This window comes from Tinamus guttatus, unplaced genomic scaffold, assembly GCF_059628265.1.
Source record: "Tinamus guttatus ecotype Peru unplaced genomic scaffold, ASM5962826v1 Tinamus_guttatus_pri_ptg000288l, whole genome shotgun sequence".
In the NCBI taxonomy this organism is placed as follows: Eukaryota; Metazoa; Chordata; class Aves; order Tinamiformes; family Tinamidae; genus Tinamus; species Tinamus guttatus.
This window is the reverse complement of record NW_028288822.1, coordinates 3,166,827-3,179,420: the sequence shown is the minus strand read 5'-3', so window position 1 is coordinate 3,179,420 and position 12,594 is coordinate 3,166,827. Positions and strand designations below refer to the sequence as shown.

The 12,594-nt window shown below is 37.3% G+C and overlaps 1 protein-coding gene across 1 annotated transcript in view; it reads left to right on the top strand.

The window, feature by feature from the left end:
- Positions 1-12,594, top strand: part of BLTP1 (bridge-like lipid transfer protein family member 1) — a 96,260-nt gene that overhangs the window by 79,217 nt on the left and 4,449 nt on the right. Inside the window, exons 68-83 of the mRNA XM_088527677.1 lie at positions 505-720; positions 1,664-1,844; positions 2,530-2,722; positions 5,043-5,204; positions 5,319-5,458; positions 6,522-6,723; positions 6,944-7,147; positions 7,254-7,433; positions 7,863-8,000; positions 8,315-8,575; positions 9,305-9,455; positions 9,723-9,880; positions 10,379-10,571; positions 10,734-10,951; positions 11,094-11,345; positions 11,847-12,050. Of these exons, the coding sequence (XP_088383803.1) occupies positions 505-720; positions 1,664-1,844; positions 2,530-2,722; positions 5,043-5,204; positions 5,319-5,458; positions 6,522-6,723; positions 6,944-7,147; positions 7,254-7,433; positions 7,863-8,000; positions 8,315-8,575; positions 9,305-9,455; positions 9,723-9,880; positions 10,379-10,571; positions 10,734-10,951; positions 11,094-11,345; positions 11,847-12,050 (3,053 nt within the window). The remainder of the gene's footprint in view (positions 1-504; positions 721-1,663; positions 1,845-2,529; positions 2,723-5,042; positions 5,205-5,318; positions 5,459-6,521; positions 6,724-6,943; positions 7,148-7,253; positions 7,434-7,862; positions 8,001-8,314; positions 8,576-9,304; positions 9,456-9,722; positions 9,881-10,378; positions 10,572-10,733; positions 10,952-11,093; positions 11,346-11,846; positions 12,051-12,594) is intronic.

Below are 12,594 nucleotides of genomic sequence, written 5' to 3'. Positions count from 1 at the left end.
GGAGAAATACAGCTGTCATAAGATGGATGCTCTTATAAAGATGCAACTGTTTAAAATTTTAGGGCTTGGAACAGAACAGAAGAAATTGGAATAAAAGAGTTTTTGAGGCAAAGGGCAGGCTTTAGTGGAAATAGCATTTGTTAGAGCATAACTTTCAGTTTTATCCAGCAATTATACTTCTATAAAGTGGAATGCTAATGTAAATATTATGACTCAAAATAATTGCATGTTTGTTGTCCTATATACTGCTTGATTGAGAATTTAAAGTAAGGAAAGCTTAGTTCTTTGTACTATCCAAGACCAAAGAAGGTTAGGAATGGCCACTGGAGGACACACTGAGAGTGACCAACGAAGGACAGATCAGTGTATTGCTGCCTATCAGCTAAAGCTCACAAACCTTCTGAAAGTGTTTTATGCTGAGTGCGAAAGCAGTCTAACCATACTTCCTAGTTTCTGTTCAGTCAATTCCACCCTACGATCTAATCCACAATTGTGGCTCTGCAGGAACACCTCTCGCAAGAAAGCAACAGGCTTCGCTGCAGTGCACCAGCTGTTCACTGAGCGCTGGCCAACAACACCTGCCAACAGAAGCGTGACGGGCACTACCACCGAGAGAAATATTGACTTTGAACTGGATATCAGGGTTGAAATTGACTGTGGAAAGTGTGTACTGCATCCTACAACCCTTCAGCAGGAACATGATGACATTAGCTTGCGAAGGTTTGAAGCTTATTACTTAATTACTCTCTGTGGGGCAGTCTATCAGTCTTTTACTCTTCTTTGCCTATAGCACTTGTAGTCTCATTGCTTAAGTTACCATTATGAAATGCACAATGATTAATAATTCTTATGTACTGACCTGTTTGAAAAGCATGAATATCACAGAATCACAGAATGGTTGAGGTTGGAAGGGACCTCTAGAAATCATCTAGTCCAACCCCCCTGCTCCAGCAGGGACACCCAGAGCACGGGGCACAGGGTGGCATCCAGGTGGGTTTGGAAGATCTCCAGAGAAGGAGACTCCACAACCTCTCTGGGCATGCGTAAATTAGTTTGCTAGCATCACATTATTTACAGATTACAGTTTATTCCCAGAATGGTTTGACTGCTGTTGTGTTGGACTACTGTTGTGTTTTCTCATGATCTTGGAGGACTCGCATTATTTTCTGAACGTAGAAGCATGCTGATACTCTTCATATGTCCTTCTCTTAGTTAAATGATCTTTTTTTTTTCTTTTTTTTTTAAGCTAATGTAAGAGATTTACTCTGGTCTTAATGAGATTTGATCTCATCCTATTTTTTTCTGTGTTTATGTGATTAGACACCTAATGGCAGCTGATTTTTATTCTGATAAGACACTAATGATCTAACAAATTTCGAGAAACTGATTATTTGTCAGCAAAGTCTGCATATTGGCTACAGAAACCAAATAATTAGTATGAGAAAATGAGATTTGCTTGTTTTAGCTTTCATTTTAAGATATAGGAACAATTGAGAAATACCTTTTCATGCTGAGAGGTATAGAAGGAGATCTGCAATCCTTAGGTAGTTGATATTACAAGTTTGTTTCTTAATCTTCTATTAATCTTCTTTTTTAATAGCAGATAGCATACTTACATTAATAAGAGTATTAAGTTTATATTAATAACATGCATTTATTTTAGGAGTTATGATCGGAGTTCCAGAAGCTTAGACCAGGAATCTCCTTCAAAAAAGAAGAAATTTCAAAGCAATTATGCCTCTACTACTCACTTACTTGCTGGCAAGAAAGTGCCATCATCTTTACAGACAAAATCCAGTGATGTGGAAACAACAGTGTTTTATATTCCTGGGGTGGATGTAAAGGTAAAAGTAGTGTGTAGTTGTACAGGGAAGCACACTTTCTGTCTGCTCACATATGATTTAAAACCAACTACATTGTTATGTACAAGTTAATACATCCGGCAGCAAAAGAACTTTGTAGTTCTGCAGATATTGCTAAAACAGGAATAATGTTTCTGTAACACATCTAATAGTTGAAAACTGTTGCAGATTTTCAGCTTAACAACTTTTCACCCTCATTTTCTTGAGAAAAAAAAAGAAGAAAACATAAAACAAACTGTATGTACCCATCAAAAGCAGCGCTATGTCAAAAGGTGCTCTGTAAGGAACAATGTATGTGACATTACATAGTATAAAGAAATTTGTTGTTTTTCTTTCAGATATTTTATTCTCCTACCAGGTAGTTCTGTTTATTACCTGGCAGAACTGGTAGAAGTACAGATTAGTACATGATACATAAAGCTCCTTTTTTTGTGGCTTGATGTGTAATGTTTGCAATACCAAAAAAAAATCCTCTTTTCTTAGAAAACTTTCTGGTAGATTATGTAGTCATCTAGATTATGCAGCAACTATATCGTGTTGGGAATGTAATTTATCTTAACAATGGCATTTTTATAAATAATGCAAACAAAGTAGAAGGGAAAGACAGAACTGTTTTGCAGAAGTTGAGGTATCTTTGTCAAGTAAATCAACTGTTATTTGCTTTCAGTTACACTACAACTCTAAGACTTTGAGGACTGAATCGCCAAACACTTCTCGAGGATCCTCTTTGCCAAGAACACTTTCCAAAGAGTCCAAGCTGTATGGTATGAAAGATACTGCCACATCTTCTCCTTTACCTAGCACTATCCACAGCAAGACTAACACCTTGCTTCCTCCCCAACCCCCACCCATCCCATCAGGTACTTATAGACAATAACCTTCTAAAACTGTCACAGATTTATATTTCTCCTTCATATAATCTACTAGCTTTAGATCTGACTGCACATTGATTGAATCATGATATTTATCAAGTCTACAGAACTATTGGCTACAGAAACCCAATCCCAGAAGCATGAATGCAGTTCAGAAAACTGCATGTTTAGAAATCTTCTGTTATAACAGTCTCAGTAATCTCTATTGTGGGAGTCTCCTTCTCTGGAGATCTTCCAAGCCCACCTGGATGCCACCCTGTGCCACATGCTCTAGGTGTCCCTGCTAGAGCAAGAGGGTTGGACCAGATGATCTCTAGAGGTCCCTTCCAACCTCAACCACTCTGTGATTCAGTGATTTGGTGATCACAGTGTATCATAGTGATGGGCCATCACTGGGTTTTCTCCATTCTCATTTAACAAAGAAATGCTTATTATTGGAAAGTAAACCTTAAGTATTTTTATAAAAGATGCATGCTGATTGCTTTATTCATAATCCAAGGAATATAATTTAAAGGAATCCTTACACCCATACACTACATCATTTGAAGAATGATGTTTTAAGTTTTCTAATGCTTTTTGCCATGGACATACTGTATTAAAAAAAATGCTTTCTGGAATTTGGTTGTTTGCTGTAATATTGAACAATTGCTTAGCCATATTTGAAATAATCAAAATACTAGACTAGCAGCCTCAACTTTTGCAGTCCCTGAAGTAAATGTGATTTGTCATAACTTGAGTTCTAATACCTAAAGCTCATTATATCTCAAATGGTTCCTGTTTTCAAGCAGGAGTCCCTGCTACATCATATCAGATCTAGAGGTACATAGATTGCACTTCCACCTTCTTAGACTTTCGCTCCTCTCTCCTTCAGTATCTGAATCATACTTTAGAAACAAAGAGTCAGAATTTGTGAAAATTTGAGCAGGGGGAACTAATGACTGAAGAAGCTTTTTATAAGCAGAACTGAGATGCTGGGAGAGAGGAGTAGAAATGGGGACACCTTCAATTTACCCATGCTATTTAGCCATTAATTCTGACTCCTTAAAATATCCATCCGCTTTTGATTACTGAATATTGCATAGTCTTAATTTATACTACTTTTCTTCAGTTTTGTTTTTATATATCTTGTTTTCATTCTTTGCCTTTAAATTCCTACCAAGCCGTGTCTAGTTACCAAGTCTTTCATTTTTTTTATCTGTAAGCTCTACATCTGAAGGACTACAATAATCTACATTTGTATGAATGTTTTCCACAAGTTAGGATTGCAATTATTTCATTATGCATTTTTTTAATATAAAAAGTATGGTTTATATATTTTATTATTAAATATTATTACATAAGAACACTTAAATATTTATTATCTGTGTAGCTTTTCCCCTTGAACAGAAACTCTTTTGTCTTAGTGTCTGTAGTCTGCAATAAGAGTCAGATGGGACAATCTAGACAGTCAGAGGCATGAGACAGAATAGCGTGCATAGCATGAAAATAACATGAAAATTCATGCTTAAGAAGCAAAAGAATTTTCAAGCTCTATTATAGACACTCAGTATTTATGTTTTTCTTGGAGAACCTCAAATCATTATCTCTTCTTTGAATATAAATGACATTTAATTCATCCCTGGTTGTACTATCTGATTTTTACAGGTATTAATTGATGTCTGTATTACATATAGGTGGTAATTGGGCTGGTACTAATATCGTCTTTGTATAACTTGCCAAAAGTTATTTTGTCTTTTGGTGAGCATGGATTTAAGTATTAGCATTCTCCAAAGATGTAGAAGAGAGCCATCTTATACTCTAGTTATCTTCAGGCTTGCAAGTTGCTTGTTTAGACTCAGTTGTTCTTCGCATAAGCCTGGTTAGACCTTGCCATGTACAGTTTTAATTTTTTAGTGTTTTTTTTCTTAGTTTAAGCTGACATTCTTCCCAAATTCTTCTATGTCATCTTCCTAATATTCTTTCATCTCCAGTCGGCTGTATCATCTGTTTGGAGAGGAATTTTGTGTGGCTGATTTCAGTTCTATTTTGAAAGAAGCAAATGGATGAAGCTGGTGCAAGATGACCTGGTCAAGAACAAGCACAGTGCAGTTACAGTCAATGATAAACAAATAATTGTGTTTTGCACTTTTTTTTTTTTAGTGAAACCTTAGTGTTTATTTCTAATTATTCAGATTTTTGCCCTTTCAGATGATGATGATGATGCAGAGGATTAGAGGAAACAGCTGTTAGTTATGAAATATCACTTGAAGTTTATCATTTGTAGTTAAATAGGACTACATTAGACAAATTTGTCTTCTCAATGTTGCAGCCAAAGGGAAAGGAAGCGGTGGGGTGAAAACTGCTAAGCTTTATGCATGGGTTGCACTCCAGTCGCTACCAGAGGAAATGGTGATTAGTCCCTGCTTGTTGGACTTCCTAGAGAAAGCTCTTGAAACCATTCCAATTACGCCAATTGAAAGGAATTATGCAGGTAGGTTTTATTTTATATTGCAATATTTTAGGCTTTTGTCTCTTAATTTTATGGCATTGAAGTGCTCTTCTCTGTAAATTCCACTTTCTAATGAATACTTGTGCTTGTTAAAAGCTGTTAGTTCACAGGATGAAGACATGGGGCAATTTGATATGCAAGATCCATTAGAAGAGTCCACAACGTCATTAGTCTCATCATCGACATCAGCGTATTCATCCTTCCCTGTAGATGTGGTAGTTTATGTACGGGTTCAGGTGAGATCTTAATTCAACATTCTGTATAGTAGGTGACTTCAGTAACAATTCTTGAGTCAGGCCAGGCTTCCAAAGCATTTTTTATTTTGTTTTCTTTTAAATTATTTTCAAATGCCCATTCTGAGATAACACATGACTAGTATGATAAATAACACTTCCTTCAGCAGTTTTGATGTTTCAGTCACAAGGAGACCAACAGAAATGAGCTGTTTGGAAAAAATAACAGAAGTTCTGAGCATTTTTAATCATAACTACCTGTCAGTTTTTGTCAGAAGCATTATCTTTGTTCTTGCACATTTGTGATCACACTTTCATTATCCATAGGTTCTCCTTGTGTATCTTGGAGTCTTTTGAAAGTATCTTTCATAACTAGCATTTTAGCGAATTATTTATAGCTACTATTACAACACAAAAACAGTACTTACAGATTTTTTCAGTTTATGCTAGGTATAAAAATGTAGGAAAATACAGTTCTCATCTATAAGGCATATTCACACTGCTTTTCATGTGTCAAGAGAGATTTATGGTGTAAATTTGATTATGTTTCCACATGGAACAGTTCATTCTAAGAGTTTCTTTAATGCATATGAAAATCAGCTACAACAATTTGTAGCCTCCCTAAGCTTATGCAAACTCAGGTCAGCTGGCCAAGAATGTGTTAGTTGAGGGGGAAGCAGTGCTTCCAGGATCTGCTCAAGAGTCAGTTGTTTTTGCACAGTTCTTGCATGAAAGGAATGAAGCTGTGGATTGACTTGCAGAGAAGGGAGATGGGAATGGACATATCATCCGCTGCATCCAACATTCTTCCATTTGCTTTTCCAACAAGTTGTCCCAGATAATAGATCTAGTGAAGGAGGGATTCCCTGAAGTGAACCTTGTTCCCTCAAGGTTCCCTCTCATGAACCTTGTTGAGTTACCTTATTAATTCTAAAAACAGTCTGAAATGGTTGTAATATGTTTAGATTAAAAAAATAAAATGTGGCACTCTTATAACTTAAACTTGGGGTGTTTTTAATATTCAGTATTTGTTAATTGAATCCTTTATTTTCTCTCTCTGCATTAGCCCTCCCAAATCAAGTTCAGCTGCTTGCCAGTATCAAGAGTTGAATGTATGCTGAAGTTGCCCTCTCTGGATCTTGTGTTTTCTTCAAACCGAGGAGAACTGGAAACATTAGGCACAATGTACACAGCAGAAAATGTGCTAGTTGGTGGCACTGCTTCACAGAGTGGTTCAAAGAATTCAGTTAGTAAGTCTGGAGCACCAGGTAATGTACATATGAGTGATTACATTATACGCAGCTTGTAGCAAAAAAGTCAAAAATTATAACAAAAGATAAGTTTTCACAAATCTTATTTTAAGCTACATTGCTGCTAGTCAGGTGTAATTTGTTGTGCCTTTGATCTGTTCAGTAATGTTAACTGTATTATTTCATGTTTGAAAATTCTTTCATATAAAACTAACCTTTGGAAAACAAACGATTTCAGGTTCATCACCTGGACTAGGCAGTCCTCTTGGGAGAACGCGACACAGCAGTAGTCAGTCAGACCTGACCACCTCTAGTAGCAGTTCTTCAGGCCTGAGCTTTACTGCCTGCATGTCAGATTTCTCCCTTTATGTGTTTCACCCATATGGAGCAGGAAAACAAAAATCTGCTGTTACTGTTCTAACTCCTGGATCAGGAACCTTAGGTACAGAATAAATTTTTGTTTAAATAACCATTTTCAAAGGCATGATTTTTGGACTGAAGATGTAAAAGGGTCCTTTGAGACTAAATTTTCTCCTTTCTATTTCTAGGTAACGTGGACGAAGAACCTACTTCGGTCACGGGCCGGAAGGATTCTTTGAGCATTAACCTTGAGTTTGTGAAAGTCAGCCTGTCGAGAATAAGGCGTTCAGGAGGTTCCTCCTTTTTTGAGAGTCAGTCTTCAAGCAAAGCTGCAAGCAAGATAGATACGACACTGATAAACATATCTGGTAAATGCTTGTTTCATTTTAATCTTGTTCCTGTCTTACTCATTTAATGAACAAACTGCTGTTCCAGTGATACACTTTGCTCTCACCAGCTCTTGTGGATGTTATTTGAGAACCTGTTGTGTGGAATAAAGTTTTTCTTCTTTTAGAGTGAAATGGTGATTGAGATGAAGTTTTCATTTGTATACTTGCGGTACCTACTGGCAGATGCACCTTTTTATCTTCATAGCTCATTTAATGTAAACAGACAGACAAGTTTCTGACATGTTTTTAATAACTGTTTTTCCTTACAGCAGGACTGTACTGCTTGGAGGAGAAATGTTTGACTATGCTCAAAGATAATGCCCTCAAACCCTATAAAGTGGACCTGGTTAACATAACCTGTTACTACCGAGTGCTTAAGGTTGTGTGTATTTGCTTTATCTTTGTCAGCCGTCTGTGATATAGGATCTGCTTCTTTTAAATATGACATGCGGCGACTCAGTGAGATTCTGGCTTTCCCAAGAGCTTGGTACAGGAGAAGCATTGCTAGGCGGCTCTTCCTAGGTGATCAAACGATAAATCTGCCAGGTAAGATGCTCCTTCTCACGGAAAATCTTTTGTGCAATGACTTATAGTAGGAATTACATAAATATACATTAGTTGTGTATTTCAACTTATGTACCTGGACAGAATTGAAAACGACTTAAAATTTCCTTCCTATATGGGCACTCTAATAGACATTTTCCATGTCTTTTTTTAAAACTTTAGAAAATATTAGCTATTACAAGTTAAATTATTTCAAAGCTTGACACTCTCCAAGCATTTCTCAGTAGGCGGGAGCATACTGCTAAAGAAAAATGAAATCATTTTGCTTCCTTTTCATATGCTGCTGCTTTTTCCAGTAGCATCAGGTCCTGGGACACCAGATTCCATTGAAGGGGTGAACCAGCACCTTTCTCCAGAATCATCACGGAAAGCGTACTGTAGGACATGGGAGCAACCCTGCCAGTCTGCCTCATTTACACACATGGCACAGTCACCTAATGTCTTTAATGAGCATAATGCAAACAGCAGTATGTCACCGGGGACAGCATCCCATAGCTTAAAATCTCCAGCTGTTACAAGATCCAGGAGTGTGTCTGACTCTTCAGTGCCTCAGAGAGGTTAGTAGAGGATTACTTATTATTATTATTATTACGAGTATTTCCAGCAGTTTTATAAAAAATGAATGTATTTACTACTTTATAAGAAGCAGAAATAAAATGTTCTTTAATCCATGAAGTGCAGACCCAGTAGTTTAGGAAAATATCTAGAATGTGTGATTCAAAATACAATTGATTAGAATACTTCCTGAAAACTGTTGGAATTCCTTTTACTGGAGCAGGAGTTACCTAGCTGAGTTTAGCTGAGTGCTAATTTTTAATTTAGAAAGCAAGATGTTAGTATATGAACATTTCCTTTAAAGAAAACATGTTTGGAGAAATTTTTGACTTGTGTTTTTTTCATAAGCAGTACAATTTTACAAACTTATTTTACAAGACTATACAGTTTTTGTGAAAAGAGTAAGGAAAACTCTTGAGTTGGCACTTGTGCAAATAACTACTGCATGAATATTAAAATACTTAAAATTCATGTTTTGAATGCACTTTTAAAGGGTTTAAGAATTTAAAAGCTCTTGCCTGACTGACGAAAATATTTTTGGTAAAAATCACTATGTAGATAGACTGTATTTCTATGAGCAGTGCTTATTTAAATCTCTCATTACTTGTAGTTTCACAGTACACCTTAAAGGTCTATCTTTTAGTAGTATCTTTTAATGTATATACTCTGCTAGTTTTCCCTAGGCAAATATTTTAAATTTTTATCTACTTTTTCTTTTTTTTTTTTTTTAGATACTCTCTCAAAAACATCAACTCCATTTAACAAGTCAAATAAAGCTGGAAGCCAGCAAGGAACACCGTGGGAAACACTCGTCGTATTTGCCATGAACCTGAAGCAATTAAATGTTCAAATGAATATGAGCAATGTAATGGGCAATACTACGTAAGTATAAAACAAGATCGAATGTGTTGAAGCAGACTGTTTTGTTTTGGGATAAGACTTTTGCTCCCTGTTTTCTATTGGCCTGCTGCTGTCAGCTTTGAAACCCTTCCTCCTGTTCTGCACCATGAAGCCCCTCATGGATACTGTTAGATACTTAATCACAAAGTCACACGTGCCTAATTCACATTATTTACTACTCCGCAGTAAGTAATTTTCTCCTGCTTATGGGGTAGATGGACAAATTTTTCATTTTCATCTCTGTTCTAGGTGGACTACCAGTGGTTTGAAAAGCCAAGGCCGCTTGTCTGTGGGTAGTAGTAGAGATCGGGAAATTAGTATGTCTGTTGGTTTGGGAAGATCCCAGCTGGACTCCAGAGGGGGAGTTGTTGGAGGTACCATAGATGTTAACACCTTGGAAATGGTGGGTAAGTTGGAAACATTGTCAATATTGGAATCTACCGCAGACAGCAAGCATGAAAAGCTGTAGTATACATGTCATACTTTGTGAACCTCGTAGTATACAAACACACTGGGTTCTCACTTGTGTCTTCTGACTGCTAAGCACAGTTGGAATTGCAAATTTCCGGACTGGGGGCTGATTCGGTCTCAGGGTTGCTTTAAATTAGAGTAGCTAGCTATGCCCTCTCATGTTCCCCTCAGCTCCTGGACAGATGGCAACTAAAAAAGTTCGATTTCTAGCTCTTCCTAGAATTTCCCAGGTGCATAAGCCCTAGGAAATGCCAAAGTAGCTTTGGAGAGGGATGGAATCTTCTAACACCTCACAGTGTAAGGATCTTCCAATGCATCTGAAGAAAACAGTGTCTTTGATCCCTTTGCGTGATGTGGATGGCCCTAAGAGTGAGATCTACTGACAGAATCTATTTTTAACGCTGTATTTCTGTATTGCTTTGATTCTATTTCAGCTCATATTTCTGAACACCCAAACCAACAGCCCAATCATAAAATTCAAATTACTATGGGTTCTACTGAAGCACGTGTTGACTACATGGGGTCCAGTATCCTAATGGGCATCTTCAGTAATGCTGATCTTAAACTACAGGATGAATGGAAAATTAATCTGTATAATGCTTTGGATTCAAGCATTTCTGATAAAAGGTAAAGCTGTTCACTACGTTTAGTTGCCAAGTTCTGTCTGCCTGGTTTCTGTCCAGTGGTTCTAACAGAAAGCAAGGGCATACTAGAAAGCAAAAGGTCTTCTTTATTATCAAGTGTAAGATATAGTTTAACCTGAATGTTCTTGTTATTTTTAATATCTAGTGAGATATTTGTCCATGGGGACTTGAAATGGGATATCTTCCAAGTGATGATTTCAAGATCAACTACACCAGACCTGATAAAAATAGGAATGAAACTCCAGGAGTTCTTTACTCAGCAGTTTGATACAAGCAAACGAGCTTTGTCTACCTGGGGACCTGTTCCTTACCTTCCACCAAAGACAATGGCCAACAACTTAGAGAGAAGCTCACATGAGCAGTGTAAGTGGCACAAAATGTTGTCCTGTAGTGTAATCTGAGCAACTTTATGCATGCAATATTCTAAATAAAACAGCAGCAATCTTTTCTGTATCCTCTTTTTTCCTAACTTTTGTTTCTCTCTTGCTACTGCATGTCTTTCTAGTGTTGGATGCAGCCCATCATCGCCACTGGCCAGGAGTTTTGAAGGTGGTCTCTGGGTGCCATATATCGTTATTTCAAAAGCCACTGCCAGAAGATGGAATGCAATTTGGAGGATCGATGAGCTTGCATGGAAACCATATGACACTGGCTTGTTTTCATGGACCTAATTTCCGTTCAAAATCTTGGGCCTTATTTCACCTTGAAGAACCAAACATTGCATTTTGGACAGAAGCACAGAAATTTTGGGAAGATGGTAATTTAAAGCATTTCTTCTCTCTCCATTTTCTTCCTATAATGAATTTTAAGAATTTATGGCTATATAGGAGGAAATCAGAGAAAAACTTACAAGTCTGAATCCAGATGATTTCTCCAAAATTTACTGCTTATGTAAAATAATCTGTTCCTTCTCGTATATTTTTACCACCACTTGCTTGATAAAGAGGAGTCTTCTGAGGATGCACAAGTCCTTGGCATGCCTCTGAAAGGGACTGCCTGCCTGGTTAACTGTGTGGCTGTGTTTTTTCTGTCTTGGCTTCTAGGGGTTGAATCTTGAAAGTCTTCTACCACTCACATTTGCCTTTATATTGAGGAATCTTTACTGGTCATAGCTATTGTGAGGATTTAAATTTTGTTGCTTGAAAGCTTTAGGCCAGTTTTTAGTGCCGCTTGCTTGATAATTATTCATATTATATACCTGTGGTTTTTATTTTATTTATTTATTTTTCTCTCCAAACACCGTGTGCCTTCAATGCAGGTTCCAGTGACCATTCTACATACATAGTGCAAACCCTGGACTTTCATTTGGGCCACAACACGATGGTCACCAAACCGTGCGGAGCCCTGGAAAGCCCCATGGCAACGATCACAAAGATAACCAGGCGCCGGCATGAAAACCCCCCACACGGCGTTGCCAGCGTGAAAGAGTGGTTCAATTATGTGACAGCAACAAGGAACGAAGGTTAGATTGGTGTTCATTAAGTTTTGGGTTTGCTCTGCTTGCCAGCCAGTGCTGATTATGGTAATAAAAAAGCGGGCAAAGGAGGAGAGAGATCACTTTGAAAGGATGAATGTTGCTTCTTGATCTGAAGCTTATGCTGAATGGTGGGATAAAACCTAACAGTACACTGAACAGCTGAAGTGTTCTTGAGCTCAAATCCTTTTTCAAATTAGGCAGTAAAGCCAAAATGTTCTGGTAGACTTACAGCATTGCAATAGCTCTATTCTTAACTCTTTCCTTTTTCTCTTTCACCACATGTGTAGATTTTTATTTTTTCACATAGTTGTCCAGCTATGATCTTGTACCATAAGGATACACTCAGCTATTTCACAACATAGGAAGAATTTATGGGTCGAAGAAGGAATTTATTTTAGGCATCTCACTTGTTATGAGCCCTTAAAAATTATTTATCTGCCTGAAGCATTTTAACCCTCAGCTGATTCTAGGCATTAAAATGTTTTTGAATCATGCCTGTCATTGCTGTTAATTGGAAAATAAAATGTAC